Genomic DNA, 24,029 nt, shown 5'->3' with positions numbered 1-24,029 from the left:
TAGTGACCCAGGCCAGGTTAAAGATTGCCCCTCACACTTAGTGCCCCATGCCAGGTTAAAGATTGCCCCGTACCAGGTTAAAGATAACCCCCCTTTATTTTCAGTTATTAGATTGTGCATTATACACAAAGGATTACAATACTGAAAGGAATACAAAGCCAAACAAGGTACTGTAAAATAAGCCATAATACCTACCTGAGGTGTCAGATTCAAATTGTGTCCAAAATTCTCAGAACTCTTTCCGGTATTGTCCGACGTTGGTGATTGATGGAGCGCAAGGTGTCTCCAAAACATAAACGAGGTTGACTCCCGTCCCTGAATGGACGTCTGACAGAACAGTGGTTTCCTGAGTGAGTATCCTTCAGATGCAAACTGATGAGGCAGAGGACAGGCCCAGGGTTGGATAGGAGTAGCGAGAAGGACCGCCTAGTGTTGGGTTTGTAGGTCTTTGAGAGAGGAGAGACCAGTGGAGGTTTTGACAGAGAGACCAGCAGTGGGTTTGTAGGTCTTTGAGAGAGTAGAGACCAGTGGTGGGTTTGACGGAGAGACCAGTGGAGGGTTTGTAGGTCTTTCAGAGAGAGGTGAGACCAGTGGAGGTTTTGACAGACCTGCGGTGGGTTTGTAGGTCTTTGAGAGAGGAGACACCAGTGGTGGGTTTGACGGATTGAACAGTGGAGGTTTTGATGGAGAGACCAGTGGAGGGTTTATAGGTCCTTGAGAGAGGAGAGACCAGTAGTGGGTTTGACATTGAGACCAGTGGTGGGTTTGACGGATTAACCAGTGGAGGTTTTGACGGAGAGACCAGTGAAGGTTTAGACGAAGAGACCAGTTGTGGCATTGTAGGTCTTTGAGAGAGGAGAGACCAGCACTGGGTTTGTAGGTCTTTGAGAGAGGAGAGACCAGTGATGGGTTTGACAGAGACCAGTGGAGGGTTTGTAGGTCTTTGAGAGAGGAGAGACCAGTGGAGGGTTTGTAGGTTTTTGAGAGAGGAGAGACCAGTGGTTGGTTTGACTGAGAGACCAGTGGTGGGTTTTACGGAGACCAGCGGTGGGTTTGTAGGTCCTTGAGAGAGGAGAGACCAGTGGAGGATTAGACGGAGAGACCAGTGGAGGGTTTGACTGAGAGACCAGTGGAGGGTTTGACTGAGAGACCAGTGGAGGGTTTGACTGAGAGACCAGTGGAGGGTTTGACTGAGAGACCAGTGGAGGGTTTGACTGAGAGACCAGTGGAGGGTTTGACTGAGAGACCAGTGGAGGGTTTGACTGAGAGACCAGTGGAGGGTTTGACTGAGAGACCAGTGGAGGGTTTGACTGAGAGACCAGTGGAGGGTTTGACTGAGAGACCAGTGGAGGGTTTGACTGAGAGACCAGTGGTGGGTTTGACTGAGAGACCAGTGGTGGGTTTGACGGAGACCAGCCGTGGGTTTGTAGGTCTTTGAGAGAGGAGAGACCAGCGGTTTAACGGAGAGACCAGTGGAGGGCTTGTAGGTCTTTGAGAGGAGAGACCAGCAGTGGGTTTGTAGGTCTTTGAGAGTCAGGGTCAGACCAGTGGTGGGGGGCTGGTGGGTCAGACCAGTAGTGGGGGGGCTGGTGGGTCAGACCACTGGTGGGGGGCTGGTGGGTCAGACCAGTGGTGGGGCGGCTGGTGGGTCAGACCAGTGGTGGGGGGGCTGGGGCTTGAAGGTGTACGGAGGGAAACGTTGGAACGTGCTCCGTGGTTCTCAGGTGCAGGAACCAGGTTGGGTTCTAGTTGCTGAGAGGGACAGCCCTCACATCTCACCCCCTGGTGTGTCTCCTTGAGGAGTCCCTGTCGCCATCCTGAAGGACGTGCCAGTTCATGTAACTGACATGACGACGGCCTCTTAAACACTTGGGTTCCCCTGAGGGGGAACGTCTACACAACTGAAGGCCTCAAACAGCGCAGAACCCTAGCATGCATCTCTGGTCAGTCAGACCACACCCTTATCAGTAGGACAACACACATGGGATGTGATAAAGTATTTTCTAGGGACGAATGAAAAGTATTTTCTAGGGACGAATGAGAGGCATGAGAACGGGGGGGGGGGGGGAAGAGAGAGAGAGAGAGAGAGAGAGAGAGAGAGAGAGAGAGAGAGCACCTACAAGGGGCGGGGCAGGGCCTATGAGGGGTAGGGCCTATGAGGGGTAGGGCCTATGAGGGGCGGGACAGGGCCTATGGGGGGGGGGGGCAGGTCCTACGAGGGAACCGGTTAAAACTAAACGCTGTCAGCCCACAACATTAAAAGAAAATGAGGTGACTTACAGTTCGCAGTTTCTTCTTCTTCGTGGTTCGATCGTTATGCTCACAGAATCAGTTTCTTCTTCTTGAGCTGTGAAGGAGAGCAACGACATTAGTTTTACAGCTAGTTTTACAGCTAGTTGTGTGTGTGTGTGTGTGTGTGTGTGTGTGTGTGTGTGTGTGTGTGTGTGTGTGTGTGTTTTGATTAGTGATTAATCCTATCAAAATAAGTTATTAGAATAAGTTATTTTTTCCCATTTAACTACGATGGTAACCGAATGCGTTGTCATTGTGTGACGTCATGTCCCCGCCCCCTACGTCTTCCACCAACTCCATCATCGAGTCATTGATAAATATCAGCAGCCCCGTCACCCGGCGAAAAATATCAATTAACTAAATTAAAAACAGCTTACGACGAATTACATCCAGAATCCATTATTAAACATATCAAACTATTAAGATCAATTGTAAATAAATGTCCTACTCACAGCAGGTCCGGATGTAGCGGGCCGATTTACTTCAAAAAGTGTTCGTTAACCCGACGGTCAACCTGGAGAACAAAGGACCAGACGGATCATTAGTTACATTCATAACTTCAACCGGACGTTTCTAACCATGCTTTGGTTCTAAAATAACGTCAATATTAACCGTATAATGGAGACGGCTCAGCGTCTTCTTCAATCTAACCGGTTTGATGGAGCCAACAGCTGACTGAGCGCGAGCAGCAGCAGCACAGTGAGGCTCAATGGAGACGCAGCGCGAGCCGCACCGAGACCCGCGAAATAATCAGCGGATAATCAGCGGAACTACACGCAGGTGTGCGCCGCCATGTTATTCATTATAAACGTAGTTCCATTTTTGTGAATGGAGATTAAAACATTTCATCTATTACGTTTACATGTGATAGTTTGAAACATCTGAATTTGTTCTTTATTATTTGTAATTCAATGCGTGTGTGTGCCCTGTGCGTGTGTGTGCGTGTGCGTGTGCGTGTGTGTGTCCGTCAAAGCGTGCCTCCATCATGGAGTCATTGATAGGCCCGTGACGATGCGAAGAATACGAATGAATTAAAATAATATAATAATAATTAAACTTATGAAGTAGGCCTGGCAAAAAAAAGAATAATTAGAATAAATGAATCCATAACTGTTGTACTTACAGCAGGTCCGGAGGCAGTGGGCCGTTAACTTCAAGAAGCGTCAGTCAACCTGGTCGACAAAAGGACCACATTCATCATTAATAACTCCTCATTAAAACCGGAGACTTAACGAGTCACAGGTATAACTTTAAAACAGACATATCCCACTATTTTCAAGTTCAATTTGTAGAATCGGGTCAAAGTTGACCGTGTGAGTCTGGAGCCGTTCGGCGGTTCAACGTTTTATTCAAACTGACCGGTTTGATCTGGTGGACTAACGGCTGAGGGAGCGCGAGACGCGGAGAAACCCGCGGAATAACCGGAGGAACTACATGCGTCATGTTTTTAATTTATTTTAAAAGTAATTTAATTTTGTGAATTGAAATTAAAATATTGTATTCAATGACGGTTAGGCCTACATGTGTTAATATGAAACGTTTGAATTTATTCTCCTTTTTTTTTTATCCAAACGACGCGTTTCAAGGGGAGGAGTGGGAGGAAGGTGTGTGTGTGTGTGTGTGTGTGTGTGTGTGTGTGTGTGTGTGTGTGTGTGTGTGTGTGTGTGTGTGTGTGTGTGTGCAGTAGCGGACTTACCATTAAGGCGGAGTAGGTGAATGCCTTAGGCCCCCAACCAGTAGGGGGGCCCCCAACCAACCTCAATTTTTTTTTTTTTTTTTTTTAAGTACACAAACAGAGACGGTTAGAGGGTTAGGAAATAAAGTAACCCAAGTGGCTCAAATAAAAGAAAAAAGCGAGATAGATAGAAGACGCAGATAAGTATTTGGCAACGCTGCCAAAGATGACACACTTTTTAACGGCTATTGTTAGGGATACAGACAGGAACAACAACGTCCAAAGCGTTGAACATGCCGCTACAGCAGCAGCAGCTAGCTGTGAAGTGGCGCTAGGTGAAGACATCAATAAGTAGGACTCTGTGTCAGAAGCGTGTGATGTGGAGAACAATCTATCTTTTTTTCTCTCTCTCTCTCTTTTTCTTATATATATATATATATATATATATATATATAGGTTTGTTTGAAATGTTCAATCTCAAGTGCAATGCCAATTGCAACCTCACACATACAAAGTCAATTATTCCTCTAGGCAATATTTGCTGAGTATATGGCTGTTTGTGATGTTTTGCTAAGTAGGCCTAATAAACAGTGCTGGCATTTTGGCAAAGACAGGTGTTATCTGAAACCTTATTCTCTGTTGGGTTCCATCGTGACTATTAGTTTGTGTAGTGCTACACTTTGTGTGTTCTCTGTTTTCCATCTTCATTTTGGAGTAAAGAAGTGTATGCAGGGCAGTGCCGGAGCTCCGCACACGCAGAACACGCACTGCGCGTAGGGCACCAAGTGCCTGGGTGGGGGGCCCAAAATTAAGGTTGATAATTAATATATTACAATTTCCCCGGATCTACAACCCCCCCAGGGTTTAAAGGGGAAGTTTTTTCTTCTTCATGAGCAGCAGCATTCACGTTGCGACTCTTATCAACGGCTGAAAACATAAATAAAAAATAATAAATTGTTTGTTTAAATTGTTCGGCCACTAGGCGGGTCTGAACTATAATTGACCGCCACCAAACCAGTAGTCTAGGAGAGGATCCCAGTCTCACCAGTGACTCACCACCTCAACCAGTGCTCTAGGAGAGGATCCCAGTCTCACCAGTGACTCACCACCTCAACCAGTGCTCTAGGAGAGGATCCCAGTCTCACCAGTGGCTCACCACCTCAACCAGTGGAACCATCGCTTGAGAAGGAGAGACGCTCACTCTTCAAACTGTCACTTTCTCTTCATATTCAGAAGGATCTGTCATAACGTTACTGGTTTTCAGGTCATCTGTCACTTGGACTAAATTTACATGAAATAGCTTTATGTTAATTGTGGGACATCTAATGAAGAAAATAATAAGGCCCGTCTAGGTGTGTCATTGATATACGTCATCACAGGGAAGAGCCCAGATGCTAGCTCATGGTTGAGCCAACTTCAGGTTGCTAGCTAGAGTAGCTAACAGTAGTTCTCTCTAACGTCTCTTGTGAATGTGATATTTATTGTGTTTCACTGTTCCTTGTTGAATTGTCTCTCCACTCCCACATCCTGGATGTCGTAGTCAGTGTGTGAATTAAGGGGGAGCAGGGGGAGCTATAGCTCCCCTAGTGGTTATTTGAGCTCCCCTGGAAACATGGTTTGTGAAACTTTGGGGGAGCTCTAAAGTATTGATATCATAGCCAAATAAATGCTATTTTGGGCATGGTTTTTCTCAAATGTGGTAAAATAAGTTAAATAAAATTATATTTTGAGTTTATGTTTCATGAAAAAACGTAGTCTAATGCTTGTCATTACCGCGCTAGAGCCGCTCGAAGCGTGAGTTAGAGTGAGTCAAGTTAAATAGGCAGGTAGGGGTGGGCGTGTTCTGTGGCTTTAAAAGCCCACCCCCTTCATCTATGTGTGATCAGCTGCTGCCCCCTCGTGGCTATGTGCAAGTGTTACAGCTTATGTTATATGTACTCGGTACTGTGGCTATGGGAGAATATTACCTCTTAACCATTAAATGTGCTCGGTGCTGCTCCCTGTGGCTATGGGAGGATATTATGGCTGAAATATGTTACAAATGACACGCCCTCTTGTGATGTCACCATCTCTCAACAGCTACAAAACATCCTGTAGGGCAGGGTTTCTCAACGGGGGCGGCAGCGCCCCCTGGGGGGCGTTCGTAGAACCTAGGGGGGCGCTGGGAACGAACACGGGGGCGTCACAACTTCGCTTGTGTAGATCTAGTAGTAATTATTTTTAACTTTTTTAACTTTCATGGTTTTCAAATATTTTCGGTGCAAAAATAGGATAACTGAAATAAAAAGCCTATCTTCATATGGGTTTCTAACCCCTCTATCGTCTCATCTACTTTTTACTTTATGCTCAGTGCCGTCATGATCGCCATAGTAACGCCGATAAACAAACCCACCTCATCGCAGTAGCGTGGTGCTTTCCAAAACTAGTTCGCCCCCCCCCCCCCCCCCCCTGACTTCCACTGGTTGGTTTGCGGGACATGCAAAGCAAGCGGTGGATGGGGCATTACGCTAAGCAACATGAATCAACATAAGACGTGAATAAAGCTAACTCCGCTTAGCATGCTAATTGTAAACAATAGTTAGTTAGTTTGTTAGGCCTTTAAGTTCCCTAGGGAACATAGGCCATCGATGAAACCCCTCCATCCTCTTCGGGGATTGTATTGTAAACAATAGAACAATAGAACGTGCGCATTACATGTAGACCACTGTAACGTCTCTCATTACGTCTGCGAACCGATAAACACTTTTTTTCATAAGGTACGCACACCAACCGGCGCATTTAACACTCATGTTACAGGGGCTTAACTTGTATAGTAACAAACTACTTTAATTACTATTTGGCCGCGAACTTAAACGTGCTACTCTCAGAACGAAGCGGATAAAGGCTGCACATGCGCAGCGTTGCTAGGCAACGTCACGTAAACAAAGGGAGTCTTTCGTACACATATTGAACCCAAGTCCGCGGGTTAACAGCTCAATAACCAATAAACATGTACACAAGCACTGTTACGTATTAAACTTCAATAGCTCAATAATAAAACCTTTTAATAAAACTCTGAATACACTGTCCAGAAGAAACCAAAACGGCACAGGCTTTTATTTTTTATTTTTTATTCAAGCAATGTAGCACGAGTTGGAGTGGAGTTGGTAATGGATATAGACGGGTGTCGCAATTTATTTTAAACAAAATTAACAATAAGAATGGGGGGGGGGGGGGGGGCGCCAGAGGATCAGGGTAAGGTAAGGGGGGCGTTTGCTCAAAAAAGGTTGAGAAACACTGCTGTAGGGGGAAGGAGACTGTGACATCACAAGAGGGCGTGTTACTGGCACCTCTTGATGCCAACCAAACCGTTCCTAACGAGAGGAGGTATGTGTTATGTCAATGAGTTTGGCAGGAGAAGGCCTCACCAGGAAATAGCTGCTGCTGGAACCGCCCTAACGACCGACTGACACCATGAGACACATCTTCATCAGGGAGAAACCGACTCCAGCCTTAAGATACAGACCAGCACATATGAATCAGACAACATGGACCTGCCACCCTTATGGACCCTTTATCACATTATTGAATATGTTCAGTTAATAATCAGTGGAACTTCACCCCTACCAGAGCAGACTGGATATGAACATTCAACATTATCACTTATTTATTACATTTATCTTTTATAAATGGGGGGTAAAAGCCTGGGGAGGCCTCGCGTAAGAGGATTTGAAACTTGGGCTCTAACCCCAAACTAACTGTCAGGGTTAGAGCAGGTGCTCAAATAAATCTGTCAACTGATGGGATTGGGTGTCTGGATTCAGGATTGGGTTCAGTGTCTGGGGCCGATCACATCGTTAGGGTTAGGTGTCTGGACTCGGGTTAGGGTTAGGGGTCTGGACTCGGGTTAGGGTTAGGTGTCTGGGTTAGGTTTTTGTATGTGATTCTGTTTTGTAGGTCCATGACCTTGGGTGCACTGGCACACCATCTCCCAATGCTTTTATTTTGTTTTTTTCTTTTTTTTATATAGACGTGTATAAAAGTATAAAATGTTTTTTCATTTTTCTGTTTAAAAAAAACGTAATAAAAACAGGGGAAGAGAAGGGGGAGCAGGAGGAGCAGGAGGAGCAGCAGCTGGGGTCTGAGGAGGCGCGGAGCAAAAGTAAGGTGAGTATTTTTGTTGTTTTTGTGAAATGAATAAAAAGAAGGGGGAGAGATCCACACACACACACACACACTCAGACCCATCCATACACATCCTCTCATAAATAATAAATCATCAAAAATAATAATTAAAATGCATGCATATGAATAAATAAAGGATCAAAAGTTTTGGATAAAAAAGGAAGCACACTGCAATCTAAAATTCATGTTAAGATATGCAGGAAGTCCTTTAAATTAAAAACATGCACACACATATATATATATATATATATATATATATATATATATATATATATATATATATATATATATATATGTAAAAAGAATAATATATAAATAGATATAAAATGCAGAAACACGTGGATAAAAGATAAAAAGTGCTAAAATAAGTGCCAAGGTAAGAAAATAAATAAATAAATAGGTAAGTAAAATGGAAAGAATAAAAATAAGGACGAGAGGCCTCCAACAGAATTTGGAACTTGTAAAACTGGAGGCCTAAATAAAATCATGGTAAAAAAGAACACACAGTAATAAAAACATGCAACATTTTAAAACGCACACTGTGGACCCGGTGCCATGCAGGGAGCCCCAAGGAGGAGTCCCGGGTTCTCCCAGCGCCCCCAGCAGCGGCCCGGCGCGGTCCCTACTCCCTGACGTTCAGGCCCAAGGGGGTAAGTGTTTTTAGTTTGGCTATCCATCTACGCTCCGCCGCCTTCCTCTGTCTGTCCGACCAGCACGCCTTCATCTCCAGCCCAGTGATGAATGATGAGGTAATGGGGTGTGTTTGGAAATGTTCCACCAGTCTAGTGTTGGATGTACCTCTGTGTATGTTATAGAAATGTTGTTTGAGTCGAGTGAGTATTGTGTGCTTTGTTTCGCCGACATATGTGATGTGGCATTCGGAGCATGTAATGGCGTATGTGATGTTTTTGTCGTGGATTGTGATTTTTTTTATTTATAAGATTATTATATTATAAGATTATTTATAAGGAGACAGGCGTTGGTAAATGTTGGTAAATGTCTCCATGTTGGATTCATACTCACACAGCGCTGTGTTCAGTCACAGAGACACCTGTAAAGTGACCCTCCATGCAGAGGATTTATAAACTGACCACTAAAGAAGGACCAGGAGACGACAGAATACACATCTCTTATTTCTGTATTTATACATTATTTATTTTAGAATTTTAATTGTTTCATTTATTTTCTTCCGGTCTTGATCAATACCTAATAGGTTAACAATCGTTAGTTTCCATTTCAAAAGTGTTCACAATTCAGAATTCATACAATTAGAATAAATTAGAAACACTACCATCTAGTGGCCATACTCGGTTATAGCACCAACTTTATTTTATTTCTGTTTAAAAAACTACATACAAACATCATTCATTTAAACATGATTATTTGTTTTTGTAGCTTGAACAATAAATTACTCTTTAAAAAAACACATTTAATACACTATCTATCCATATTCATAACCTCAGTACATTTAATACACTATCTATCCAGATTCATAACCTCAGTACATTTAATACACTATCTATCCAGATTCATAACCTCAGTACATTTAATACACTATCTATCCCGATTCATAACCCCAGTACATTTAATACACTATCTATCCGATCCATGACCCTGCTTGTTTCAGTCAAGTTAAGGACTGTTTAAATAATCATCATGAATCAAATCAACATAATATAAAGCAACTTGACTGTGTTTGTACGAGAATAATAAAGTGTTTGATACAAATATACAGAATTTACCAATAGAGCGATCACTAAAGATAGAAATGTAATAATTACTGATAACTGAGCGATTTATTGAGCATCACTGAAAACACACCTTTTTAAAATAGCTTTCATCATCAAACTCTCCTCATCTGAACCATTCATCTTTCTAACTGTAGAGGAAGCTCAATGCATAATATTTTTAATAACTGTAGAGGAAGCCAAAGATATGATATTGAGGATATTGAATTCCCTATTGCATAAAAAAAAGTTTTTGAGTTAAAAAAAAAGTGTGTGTGTGTGTGTGTGTGTGTGTGTGTGTGTGTGTGTGTGTGTGTGTGTGTGTGTGTGTGTGTGTGTGTGTGTGTGTGTGTCAATACAACTGACTCAGAGAGACTGAGATACCAGAAGTCATAAACCCAAACCCAGGGAGGAGGTCCTCCTGGGTGAAGGAGGTCCTGAAGGTGTGGATGTGTGTCAGTGTGTCTGAGGACCCTCCTCCACCTGGGGACACTCTGTAGAAGGACAGAGTGCCAGCAGGCCGGTCCAGATACACTCCTACTCTGTTAGAGCCAGCGGGGCGGAGACGGATGGCTGTTTCTATATTGTTGTGCTGGGCAGTGTAACGGTCATCATAACAATAAAGACCCCAGGACTTGTTGTTCCCTCCAATCTTGCTGTCATCACCCACTCCTCTCCTTGTGATTCCTCTGTATGTCACTCCCACATAAACACCTCCTTCCCTCTCTACCTCCCAGTAACAGCGACCAGTCAGAACCTCTCTTCCCAACACCTGGAACCAGCGGTCAAATCTCTCTGGGTGATCAGGATACGGCAGCCGCTCTTTAGCCTTCGTCACCTTTCTGTTGTCCTCAGACAGAGAGAGTCGTCTGTAGGCTGTGTTTGGGTCCAGTGTGAGTTCACAGGCATCTGAGGGGAGAACAAGACACCGTTACCAGGGCCGGTTCTACACTGAATTGTGCCCTAGGAGAGACTCCGCCCAAGCGCCCCCCCCCCCCCCCCCCGCACGATCAGGATGGGGGGGACAGTGGGGGGCGACCACAGGGTTGTTGACGGTGGGGGGGATCGGGCGGGGGGGGGCGATCGGAATTGTTGACAGGGGAGGGGGGGGGGGGGCGATCAGGGTTGTTGACGGGGGGGGGGATCGGGATTGTTTCATTTGGCGCCCCCAACACATTTTGCCACACACACACTGGTCCTGTCTGGGCCTTAGATCTACTAAAGCACTGGTCCTGTCTGGGCCTTAGATCTACTAAAGCACTGGTCCTGTCTGGGCCTTAGATCTACTAAAGCACTGGTCCTGTCTGGGCCTTAGATCTACTAAAGCACTGGTCCTGTCTGGGCCTTAGATCTACTAAAGCACTGGTCCTGTCTGGGCCTTAGATCTACTAAAGCACTGGTCCTGTCTGGGCCTTAGATCTACTAAAGCACTGGTCCTGTCTGGGCCTTAGATCTACTAAATGGGATGGGGGGGGGGGGGGGGGGGGGTCCTCGCTGGGCGGCCCTCACACGTAGCATCGGAGCTACAAATCATATCGGGTTAAAAATCATTTTGGCGGGTGTTCATAAAAACTTACTTTACGCCAGTTTGGCCGGTGATGCATGAGGCAATCTCAGAGCCACTCTACACGGCATTTCAGAATGTTAGTAAACAATAGCCGTAAGGACACTTCAGAATGTTAGTAAACAATAGCCGTAAGGACACTTCAGAATGTTAGTAAACAATAGCCGTAAGGACACTTCAGAATGTTAGTAAACAATAGCCGTAAGGACACTTCAGAATGTTAGTAAACAATAGCCGTAAGGACACTTCAGAATGTTAGTAAACAATAGCCGTAAGGACACTTCAGAATGTTAGTAAACAATAGCCGTAAGGACACTTCAGAATGTTAGTAAACAATAGCCGTAAGGACACTTCAGAATGTTAGTAAACAATAGCCGTAAGGACACTTCAGAATGTTAGTAAACAATAGCCGTAAGGACACTTCAGAATGTTAGTAAACAATAGCCGTAAGGACACTTCAGAATGTTAGTAAACAATAGCCGTAAGGACACTTCAGAATGTTAGTAAACAATAGCCGTAAGGACACTTCAGAATGTTAGTAAACAATAGCCGTAAGGACACTTCCGGGTGGCAGAACGCGAGCGGCTGCCACTGACCTGAAGCCATCCAGCCGGCTACTGTGAACATAGTTACATAGATAAAACCATTGTTGATCTGAAGTTGAAACGATGACGTAAACAATATTAATATAATATAATATAAGTTATATTTATATATATTAATGAGACGTCCTGTAGCACCCCGCAAGAAGAAAACCATTCATTCAAGCCATTGACTCTGTTTTCTGGATCGCTCTGCCCTGGTCAAATGACATGGAAGGGTTTGTTTACTAGTGGTGCCATCGGAGAACGCTTCGGCTTTTGCCACCCGGAAGAACGAATTGTGACGTCATGGTGAATTGTCGTACTGTTCTCGCTCCCTGGGCAGTACTGACTACATTTCCCATGAGCACTGTGGTGATGCTACGTGATGTTGTGTGGGGCGCGCCCCACTGGTGGGGAATAGAGACGTGCAGGTGGGGCGCGACAAACGGGAGGAAGTGTCACTGAAAACTCCATGTTTCTTATGGTAGGAGCGAAAGCTTGACAGTAGGGCTGGGCGATGTGGGCCAAAAGTCATATCTCCTATTTTCAAGCAGAATGTCGATATAAGATATATATCAATATTTGTTCATGCAATAAAATAGGTGCCGTCGCCGCGCTCCAACTGGTCGTTCTATATCGGGGGCGCCGCGTCGCTGTGCTCGTTAACCTGCCTTGCCGATTGCAACTCAATCCTAAATTTGGGTGTAGGCCAGGGTAGCTAAACATTTTAAAATGAGTCAGTCAAAAACAGTCGGAGCAAGATGTTGCAAATGCATGTTTCGTGTGAGTGTGTGTGAGCCAGAGGCAGAGTGGAATGGAGAGAGATGAGCAGAGCAGAGTCCTGCACGCCTCTTATTTGCAAACCCGCACCCGTCCTTACCCGCAAAACTTAGAACCACATCCGACCCGTGTTCCGACAGTAGCGCAAATTACATTCCGCACCCGACCAGACCCGCTATAAATTGATACCAACGCCCGACCCGCACCAAAAGGAAAATCAGACACATAAGATGGAACGCCGGGGAATTACACTAGTGGTGTTTGGCGTGGTGCTTTAGATTGCCGTGCAAAAAAGCACATCATCCACTGTGGACGGTTTTAGTTGACTCCTCCGCTCCTGAATAGGCATCAGATCCAGCACCGGAGAAGTCTCGCCCTTTTTTCTTTCAGCTGCACTTTTATTTTCTCTATTTTTGAATTTAATGCAAGTTATGACACAGCTGCACTTTTATTATCTCTATTGTTGAACTTGCTGTTATTTGATGTTATTTAGTTAGAATTTAGATACAACATGATGTAACTTGATGTTACTTCAATACATTTGGAAATGTTAAGCTTGGCGTATTTCATTAGCATTGTGTTGGGGCGATGGGGGCAGGTGGGGCTTGAAAATCCCCCCTTGTCCAAAGTGGGGGATGTCCGAAAAAGTTTGAGAACCACCGCGTTAAACTAAACGCGGCGGTGGTTGGTTGGACAGACGTCTGGGGGCGAGAAGGGGAAGGAGGCAGGGGATGAGATTGAGAATATCAACAACAAATATCAACTAAAAATTTGGCTAGTGGAAATTCTGATTGGCTGGTAACTTTAGAAAGTTACCAGCCCAATTGGCTGGTAATCAAAAAAGTTAATTTCGAACCCTGCACACGGGGGTCAAACTCGCACACGTTTCAGCCCTCGTACGGCTGGCCGCTCACGGTTAATATTTCTTAATGCTGCGTAACATTCACTAGGAAGCAAATATCAAAGGAGAACGAAATATAGATTATTCTAGAATATAATTATTATACATCAACCGTTTGATGAAGGTGATGTCCACCATCATCTTCATTCCCAGGATGATTTGACTGAACCGACGTCACCTCCTGCTGTGTGGATGGACTTTCCATCTCTATAGTTAGTGTGTGTTGAGATGAATCAAACTAAACAGACACTTACACTTCTTTAGAGCTGGTTTCATCCTCCACTCTCCACCGTGCTCCACACTGGGGAGACAAAGAGAGCAGCATGTTGTCTTTAGACAGGGAAACATTATTCACATGTTAACAAAGAGAGAGCAGAATGTTGTCTTTAGACAGGGAAACATTATTCACATGTTAACAAAGAGAGAGCAGCATGTTGTCTTTAGACAGGGAAACATTATTCACATGTTAACAAAGAGAGAGCAGCATGTTGTCTCCAAAAACTGAAACATTAACACAACTGTTGTTTCTAAATGAGAGCACATTATCTAGTAATATAAAACGGGTGGCTTAAATCAAGCAATCTGATTGGTTCCCAACAACTATATTGAGCGTATACACACAGCTATGACGCCCGTTCAGTTTACAGAGTTCAGTATCACTCCACGCCTAACTTGAACTGTTGTTTATTTATATATAAAAGCAATAGCATAGTTCACTGAAGCCTAAAAATATGTTGATTACTGGAGAGGGTGGAAATGTTGTAAAGCAATAGGCACACGATGAGTGAACTCGATAGAAGGCTAAATTGCCGGTGAACCGAGCTACCGTCTCTAGCCTTCTCTCTGAAGGACGCTACAGTGTGTTGCATAGCAACCGCTGTACACTTTGCAGGCAGCCAGGAGGGACTACTTTTTTGTATTCGTTAAAAAAAATGCTTTTCCGACTTTCTCGCTTTTTCAAAATTGAGGGTCTCTATGACTTTCATTCATTCACCGTTTTCTAAAAGCAATAGATCATGACAGGCTGTGTGTTCTCATTATACCACAGTAAAGGGGCGTTGTCCCCTTTACTGTGGTATAATGAGCGATCAGTGGAACGGTAACATGGTCCACTGATCCTTGTAGGAGACATTGTCCCTGAGTGGTGAGCTGTCCTCTCCATACCTGAGAGTGTCCAGTCTCCAGTGTGGGTCCTCCAGTCCAGCAGAGAGCAGCGCAGCTCCTGAGTCTCCTGGGTGATCACATCCAAGCAACTCATAGGAACGAGGTCTTAAAGAGGACATATTATGGTGTTTTCTCAACAAGTAAACATAGCATATGAGTTCAGGAAAACATGTTTTTGAAGCTGTTTGCTGGAAATAGCTTCTGGGAAACAAAATCTCTCCTACCGCTATTCCCCTCTGCTTCAGTCCCTTCACAATGTGCTGTTTCTGGTGTTTGTAGCGTTCATGCAAATGAGCTGCTGAACCATGAATGTTGAACCATTGTGTAAAAATGTCTTGATAACAAGGAACAGACCAGTGTAAATGTTTTGGTGAGAGTCAACAGCTATTCAGTCTATGGTCAGAACGTCCAAAGTAATTCCTCAACAATCCAAAAATATAACAAAGAACTTGAAATCGGTCAAATGTCTTCTGATATGGAACATTGTGGCGTGACTGTTTGCACATTATGTAAAACTGTCATTTTAATTATTAATACATTTCATACAACAATTAGTTTAATTGTTTTTGCACCTTGACTAAAACTGACCTGAGAGTTTCCAGTGTACAGTGTGGACTCCCCAGTCCAGCAGAGAGCAGCTTCACTCCTGAATCCTGCAGATCATTGGTGCTCAGGTCCAGCTCTCTCAGACTAGAGGAGTTGGAGCTGAGAACTGAGGCCAGAGCTTCACAGCATCTCTCTGACAGATGGCAGCCAGTCAGCCTTTAAACAATATGCAGTTGTTTTAATTATACATTAATTATACATCTATAATGTTTTATGAATGATGAAACAACTGGAAAACGTGTCTTCAAAGAAACTTTTTAAGAAGAGTCTGTTATTCTACTTTAGGGCTCTACACTCACACAAACAGACAGGAACATGTTACTCTTCAGAACATTTTTAACAGACAGTTAAACTACTGTCTATTAAAAATATTCACATAACTAATCCTAGTTTAATATGTAATTTAAGACATTTTTAATTCATACAATCATCGCTAGATCGTTGTTTCACACTAACAGTCAGTACCTCGTCCCTGGTCCCTCCTAGTGTCTACATTGTTGAGTCCTTGGGCTCCGTCGCTCGCCCTAACAATCTCCTCCCTGTACAGTGTCACCGACCCCTCCCCTGTCTGACTACCCTCCTGTCACCGACCCCTCCCCTGTCTGACTACCCTCCTGTCACCGACCCCTCCCCTGTCTGACTACCCTCCTGTCACCGACCCCTCCCCTGTCTGACTACCCTCCTGTCACCGACCCCTCCCCTGTCTGACTACCCTCTTGTCACCGACCCCTCCCCTGTCTGACTACCCTCCAGCCTTCAAGCCCCAAGTCCCTCCTTTACATATTTGTGTCCCTCAGTAAAGACCCTTTGATTTACTGTCTGTCAGCCTCACTCTGTGTGAGCATTTGGGTCCACTCGCTCTACTTCCCCTTAACAGCTGCTCAGACGGAGCTTCACAGAGGAGGGGGGTGCCCCTCGGTCGTGACGTCAGACTTCCTCAGTAAAGGTCTGACGTCACGTAAAGAACGCCACCTGCGTTCAGCAGAGTGGAACGTTCACGGTGTGTTTTGGGGAGAATGGCAAAAACATAGGATTTTACCCCTTTTCTCTCTAAATTGGGGACGTATTTCAGTAGCAGTGATAAAATGGCATGGATTACTATATTGAAGATCATATAAAACATATTTAAACTTGTTAAATCACAAAATCAGCACATTTATTTTTGCCTTACAATCTTATCTTAGAATTCTGAGATAATTAACACAGTAATTCTGAAAAAAGAGTGGATTATTATCCCATAAAAACTCAGAATTCAGAGTTAATGATGTCATTAATTTAGAAAAACAAGAGCAGAATAAATTTTCTCAAGTTAATTTACAAGTATTTTAGGTGGCATGCTTACAATGATTACGTCTAGGCTTGTGACAACTACTACACTATTTAAGAATCAGCTGAATGTCTGCTGATAGTAAAATGTTATTATGCACATTAAGTAAACTGACCTGAGAGTTTGCAGTGTACAGTGTGGACTCCCCAGTCCAGCAGAGAGCAGCTTCACTCCTGAATCCTGCAGATCATTGGTGCTCAGGTCCAGCTGTCTCAGACTAGAGGAGTTGGAGCTGAGAACTGAGGCCAGAGCTTCACAGCATCTCTCTGACAGATGGCAGCCAGTCAGCCTTTAAACAATATGCAGTTGTTTTAATTATACATTAATTATACATCTATAATGTTTTAGAAATGATGAAACAACTGGAAAACGTGTCTTCAAATAAACTTTTTAAGATGAGTCTGTTATTCTACTTTAGGGCTCTACACTCACACAAACAGACAGGAAGAGTAACATTACTCTTCAGAACATTTCTAACAGACAGTTAAACTACTGTCTGTTAAAAAATATTCACGTATTCAACTAGCCCTAGTTGAATATGTAATCTAAGACATTTTTAATTTTTTTAATTTAAGACATCATCGCTAGATCGTTGTTTCACACTAACAGTCAGTACCTCGTCCCTGGTCCCTCCTAGTGTCTACATTGTTGAGTCCTTGGGCTCCGTCGCTCGCCCTAACAATCTCCTCCCTGTACAGTGTCACCGACCCCTCCCCTGTCTGACTACCCTCCTGTCACCGACCCCTCCCCTGTCTGACTACCCTCCTGTCACCGACCCCTCCCCTGTCTGACTACCCTCCTGTCACCGACCCCTCCCCTGTCTGACTACCCTCCTGTCACCGACCCCTCCCCTGTCTGACTACCCTCCTGTCACCGACCCCTCCCCTGTCTGACTACCTCCTGTCACCGACCCCTCCCCTGTCTGACTACCCTCCAGCCTTCAAGCCCCAAGTCCCTCCTTTACATATTTGTGTCCCTCAGTAAAGACCCTTTGATTTACTGTCTGTCAGCATCACTCTGTGTGAGCATTTGGGTCCACTCGCTCTACTTCCCCTTAACAGCTGCTCAGACGGAGCTTCACAGAGGAGGGGGGTGCCCCTCGGTCGTGACGTCAGACTTCCTCGGTAAAGGTCTGACGTCACGTAAAGAACGCCACCTGCGTTCAGCAGGGTGGAACGTTCACGGCGTGTTTTGGGGAGAATGGCAAAAACATAGGATTTGACCCCTTTTCTCTCTAAATTGGGGACGTATTTCAGTAGCAGAGATACAATGGCATGGATTACTATATTGAAGATCATATAAAACATATTTAAACTTGTTAAATCACAAAAACAGCACATTTATTTTTGCCATGAAATCTTATCTCAGAATAATGCGATGATTAACACTAATTCAGAAAAAAAGAGCATCTTATTATTCCATAAAAACTCAGAATTTAACATAATTATGTCGTTAATTCAGAAAAACAGGAGCAGAATTTATTTTCTCAAGTGTATTTCCAAGTATTTTAGTTGGCATGCATACAATGATAATGTCTAGACTTGTGACAACTACTTCACTATTTAAGAATCAGCTGAATGTCTGCTGATAGTAAAACTTCATTATGCACATTAAGTAAACTGACCTGAGAGTTTCCAGTGTACAGTGTGGACTCCCCAGTCCAGCAGAGAGCAGCTTCACTCCTGAATCCTGCAGATCATTGGTACTCAGGTCCAGCTCTCTCAGACTAGAGGAGTTGGAGCTGAGAACTGAGGCCAGAGCTTCACAGCATCTCTCTGACAGATGGCAGCCAGTCAGCCTTTAAACAAAACAAAAACAGACAGGAACACGTAACTCTTCAGAAATGATATCCCTATTAACATGAAGTTGGTTGAATATATGTGAGTTCAGCTTTTATTTAAAGGTTATACCACCAGGTGTGAGTGTGATTAGCCTCCTGGTGGTATAATATGTCACCTTTAAACAAAGTAAATATCTTTGTATCATATAACTATGTCTCTGTATACTTATATTTGTTATAAGTGAGTATATTTGTTATGCCTGGACCAACAGACATGTATTGTAGATGTTTATATTATTCTAGTATTATTGTGTTGCATGTGTTGAAATACAAGGTCTTAGAACATATACAGAAATGTTTTTGTATATTATTATATCCTTTAACTTCTAGTATTATGTATATTGTGTTCTGTATTGTAATACATGTTATTAATGAACCTACAGCGATGGATTGTATATTATTACAACTTATATTCTAGTATTATGTATTTTGTAATACATGTTATAAGTTAAACTACAGAGATGTTTTGTATGTTGATATAACTTTTATATTGTAGTACTGTGTGTATTGTGTTGTCTAGTGTAATACATGTTATTAGTGAACCTACAGAGATGGTTTGTATATTAATACAACTTATATTCTAGTATTATGTATACTGTGTTGTGTATTGTAATACATGTTATTAGTGAACCTACAGAGATGTTTTGGAGGCTTTGACCACTGGCAGCAGCCTCAGAAGACCCTCCTCTGAAGCAGAGTATTTCTTCAGGTCAAACACATCCAGCTCCTCTTCTGATGACAGTAAGATGAAGACCAGAGCTGACCACTGAGCAGGAGAGAGAGATTCTCCAGAGAGACTTCCTGATGTCAGGTACTGTTGGATCTCCTCCACTAGAGAACGGTCGTTCAGCTCATTTAGGCAGTGGAACAGATTGATGCTTCTCTCTGGAGAGAGATCTCCACTTATCTTCTCCTTGATGTAAGACACTGATTTCTGATTGGTCTGTGAGCTATTACTTGTCTGTCTCAGCAGACCTTGTAGGAGACTCTGATTGGTCTTCAGAGAGAGGCCCAGGAGGAAGCGGAGGAACAAGTCCAGGTGTCCGTTCTCACTCTGTAAGGCCTTGTCCACAGCCTTCTCATAGAAGCGATCTGATTTCTTTATTTTAAGAGTAGACCACCTGGATGGTTGTTCTCCTGAGATCAGATTGACACCACTGTCGATGAAGGTCTTAAAGACATAAAGGGCAGCCAGAAACTCTTGGATGCTCAGATGGACAAAGCAGAACACCTTGTCCTGGTACAGCCCACATTCCTCTTTAAAGATCTGGGTGAACACTCCTGTGTACTCTGAGGCTGCTCTGATATTGATGCCACACTCTGCCAGGTCTGCCTCATAGAAGATCAGGTTGCCTTTCTCCAGCTGGTTAAAAGCCAGTTTTCCCAGAGTAACAATGATCTCCCTGCTCTCTGAACTCCAGTGATGATCTGTTCCAGCTCTCCCATGATACTTCCTCTCCCCTTGTATGGCCTGAACCCTCAGGAAGTGGCTGTACATCTGAGTCATGGTCTTGGGAATCTCTTCTTCACCCTGGGATGTTTTGAAGAAGTCCTCCAGAACTGTAGCAGTGATCCAACAGAAGACTGGGATGTGACACATGATGTGGAGGCTTCGTGATGTCTTGACATGGGAGATGATCCTGCTGGCCAGCTTCTTGTCTCTGAATCTCTTCCTGAAGTACTCCTCCTTCTGTGGGTCAGTGAACCCTCTCACCTCTGTCACCATGTCAACACAATCAGCAGGGATCTGATTGGCTGCCGCAGGGCGTGTGGTTATCCAGATGCGAGCGGAGGGAAGCAGGTTGCCGCTGATGAGGTTTGTCAGCAGCACGTCCACCGAGGTGGACTCTGTGACATCAGTCCAGATCGGGTTGTTCTGGAAGTCCAGAGGAAGTCGACACTCATCCAGACCATCCAAGATAAAGACAACTTGGAACCGGTCGTATCTGCAGATTCCTGCTTCTTTTGTTTTGATAAAGAAGTGATGAAGAAGTTCCAGCAAGCTAAACCTTTTATCTCTCAGTAAATTTAGCTCTCTGAAAGTGAAAGGAAATATGAAGTCTATGTCGTGGTTGGTTTTGCCTTCAGCCCAGTCCAGAGTGAACTTGTGTGTTAAGATGGTTTTACCAATGCCGGCCACTCCAGTTGTCATTATTGTCCTGATTGGTTGATCTTTTCCAGGTACGGGTTTAAAGATGTCTTCACATCTGATTGGTGTTTCCTCCCTGGCTGGCTTCCTGAAAGCTGTTTCAATCAGTCTGACCTCATGTTCCTTGTTGACCTCTCCACTGCCTCCCTCTGTGATGTAGAGCTCTGTGTAGATCTCATTCAGAGGTCTTGACTCTCCTGCTTTAGCGATTCCCTCAAACACACACTGGGTCTTCTCCTTCAGATAAGCCTTGATCTTATGTTGGCACTCAGCAGCAACTTTTTCTAAATTACATGACAAAAGAAGAAAGTATACAAACTATCAAAAATTGTTGACTTCAAATTATCAAAATATGACTGCCCTTATTTTAACCAACATTTATTTACTGCTGTTTAAAAAAAGAGCATATTCAAAATAAGTTTTCAAAATAAGGATATCTCCCTAATCAGTTTTCAAAATGAGAGTATATTCCTGATCTGTTTTCAAAGTAAGAGTATCTTACTGTATCTTACTGATCCAAAAAAGTATCTTCGTAATCTCTTCTAAAAATAAGAGTATCTTACTGCTCCTCAGTAAGTCTGCCATCTCCTCCAGCTTCAACTGCTTCATGCAGAGCAGTGTGATGTCTTCCACTCCCTCTATGGCGCGCCTCTTCTGCTCCTCTTCCTCACCATCCACCTCCTCCTCCTCCTCCCTCTGGCTCTCTGAGCATTGTGGGTAATCTGGGTAGAGAACCCTCCAGAGCTTCTCCACCTCCTTGTCTAGAAAAGCGTGTGCATTCTCCTTGATCCGCTGGAACAGAACAAACGTCAATGAGAACTTTACTGTGAACTAACTGAGGACATCAGAAGCGTCTGTCCTGGATTCACGTCCTGCTGGTCTGAAGAGGGAAACCTGGAGACTGTTAGCTCCAGGAGAGATGTTGTTCACATGTCATTCATGACTGAACTCAGTGTTGTACATTTAAACACCTTCAACTCTGTGTGCTGCTGCTGTACAGACGGACCACTGGGAACCTTTGACCTCCTCTGGTGTCTGTGGAGCACACACACACACACACACACACACACACACACACACACACACACACACACACACACACACACACACACACACACACACACACACAAAGAGCAGGTGAACATCACTATAAACACTGCTCTGATGTGAACTCTTGTTGCACCTTGTATTCTTCTGATTGGTCGTAGTGTTATCCAATTGCGTGCAGTGATATTTTCAAATGCATGCTTGGGGCCGCCCCTCGAGTTGGGCCATTTTCATTACGCGTTGCCAGACCCTACAGCTTTCTAGAGGTGGGTCTGGATTTCCAGGCTATCTGATCAGTAGAGTCTGATAACAACCAACTGGTCTGTTTTCATCGTCTGTTTGAAACTCCTACCTCTCCTCTCTGGAGGGGCGTCCATCTTTAAAGTCAACAGGTATACCCATAGAGCGGTCACTCTTCATGGAGACACAGCTGGGTCCAGGGGAGTCTGCTCTCTGCTGCTGCCCTGGGCTTCAACACAACACACACAGCTTTTACTCAGACTAAAGATGGTGTCATGATGTATCACTGCTGAGCTCTGAGATGGACAACAGTCACAGACAGTGAGAGATCCTCTTCTTACCTCTCAGCTTTGCTCTGGCGGCCATGTTCCCCAGACAGAGTGGTCTTAGAGGTAGGACCCCCCTCCTCTCTCTCCTCATCCATAGTAGACCGGAGACCTGTAGTCCTACACAAACACAACATGTTGTTTTCCTACGGTCACTCAGCGTTCATTAAGGTGAGTAAGACGGTTCTATCAGGACCTGTGGAGGGAAGGTGAGCCAGCAGCAGACACACACTGAGAGGTGGTTTCTAACTTGGCCTCACGCTGCTGTACACCAGAGTGGCCACCAGGGGACGCTCGGGAGCCAACCATAGAGTGGCTCAGCCCCGCCCACCTCATGCGTCACGCCTCTACCATAAAAACTGAACAAGTTGACTGGTGGTCGTCAGAGCATTTCTGGTGTGTTAATCAACAACAACTAGTTAGCTAGCAATACATGATGGAGAATGGCTGGCTCTAACTAATTATACCAAATGGTTTCCAACATATTTGCAATAGCCCAGAAAAATTACCAAATTTAAGATCCAATAGAAAAAAACACATTTTATAATCTTCGATATAGGTTTAAACACACACACACACACACACACACACACACACACATATACATATATATATATATATATATATATATATATATATCTTCCTATGAAGTATTACATTTGGTTTGTTAACAAGACACACATACACAAACACACATATTTATATGAAGTTTAAAATACTTTACCTTATGTTTTCGGTTGTTGGTGTTGTGGTATGAAAAGATGAAAGCATCCAGGTGTCCTGTCCTCCTGTGGGAGGCTGCAGGTCAACTGAGGAGACTTCAAACCTCTGAGCTGAACTCCTTCATGATGCTGGCTGAAGGCCAGCCGCTTCAAAGGTCGGCTTCATAGCAGGTCTATTCATTAATGATTGACTAAAGATACAAACATAACACATTGCAATAGAACCAACATGACATGCCCATTTCATTATATGTTAGGATAAATGACTCTAAACTCTACAAAGAAAGAGTTTAATGAGTTTTTCATGTCTGTGTTTTCAGTTAAATGAACGTCTTCCTTGTACAGTATTTCATCATTCTTCTGTAGGCGCTCCTGTTGTCTTTCTTCACCCAAATGTAAAGTTTTCTGTGCAAGTGAATAAGTCAATAATATGAATCTAATATACCCCCCCCCCCGACCCCCCCTTAACCCACCATTACCCATAACCCCCAACCTCCCCCTGATTGGCTGCTGGGAGCGGGTTCAATCCCACCCCTTTCACCCACCATTACCCATAACCCCCAACCTCCCCCTGATTGGCTGCTGGGAGCGGGTTAAATAGATGATTAAAGATAAGGGAACTCCACAACAAATATCCTCAACTATATGAAGACATTAATGATTACGTACCAACGGGGAAGACATTACTATGTAAAACATCACATCAATCATATTAAAATGTTTAAAACTTCATTCTAAATTAATATTATGAAGCACCAGGGAGGCATTTTCAAAAGTCATCATATCTCTTGATTTATTGTAATCTCTATTTCTTAGACTTTTGTTTCTGCTCTGATGTATTTTGAACGGTTTTATATGAAGCACATGAAGTCGCCTAATGCTGTACGTTCTGATAGAATCCCTGATAGAAACCAATAGAAG

General features: G+C 43.9%; 2 protein-coding genes and 1 long non-coding RNA gene across 5 annotated transcripts in view; all 3 read right to left on the bottom strand.

Moving 5' to 3' along the window:
• LOC311350735 overlaps positions 1-23,556 on the bottom strand; it is a 33,380-nt gene extending 9,824 nt beyond the window's left edge. For 2 of the 3 annotated variants that reach the window (XR_014636687.1, XR_014636688.1), the window contains exons 1-2: positions 23,111-23,556; positions 22,402-22,506 (exon numbers count right to left, since the gene is read on the bottom strand). This is a non-coding gene — a long non-coding RNA (uncharacterized lncRNA). Of the gene's footprint in view, positions 1-21,645; positions 22,290-22,401; positions 22,507-23,110 lie in introns of those variants that run through there. The other variant, XR_014636689.1, reaches the window with a different exon arrangement.
• On the bottom strand, positions 15,104-18,060 carry LOC311350093 (ribonuclease inhibitor-like; the record flags this gene model as incomplete). The annotated part of the gene is made up of 3 exons (XM_084470127.1): positions 15,104-15,613; positions 16,900-17,073; positions 18,053-18,060. 3 exons carry the CDS (start codon positions 18,058-18,060, stop codon positions 15,403-15,405), a joined length of 393 nt encoding a protein of 130 aa, XP_084326253.1. The 3' UTR covers positions 15,104-15,402.
• On the bottom strand, positions 19,256-21,560 carry LOC311350694 (NLR family CARD domain-containing protein 3-like; the record flags this gene model as incomplete). Its single annotated transcript, XM_084470761.1, has 2 exons — positions 21,337-21,560; positions 19,256-21,057 (listed from the first exon to the last, which is right to left on the bottom strand). Exons 1-2 carry the CDS (start codon positions 21,380-21,382, stop codon positions 19,256-19,258), a joined length of 1,848 nt encoding a protein of 615 aa, XP_084326887.1. The 5' UTR covers positions 21,383-21,560.
• Positions 23,557-24,029: the final 473 nt, after the last annotated feature.

Source organism: Micromesistius poutassou (assembly GCF_964030765.1).
Source record: "Micromesistius poutassou genome assembly, chromosome: 7".
NCBI lineage: Eukaryota > Metazoa > Chordata > Actinopteri > Gadiformes > Gadidae > Micromesistius > Micromesistius poutassou.
This window is presented reverse-complemented; position numbering and strand designations above follow the sequence as displayed.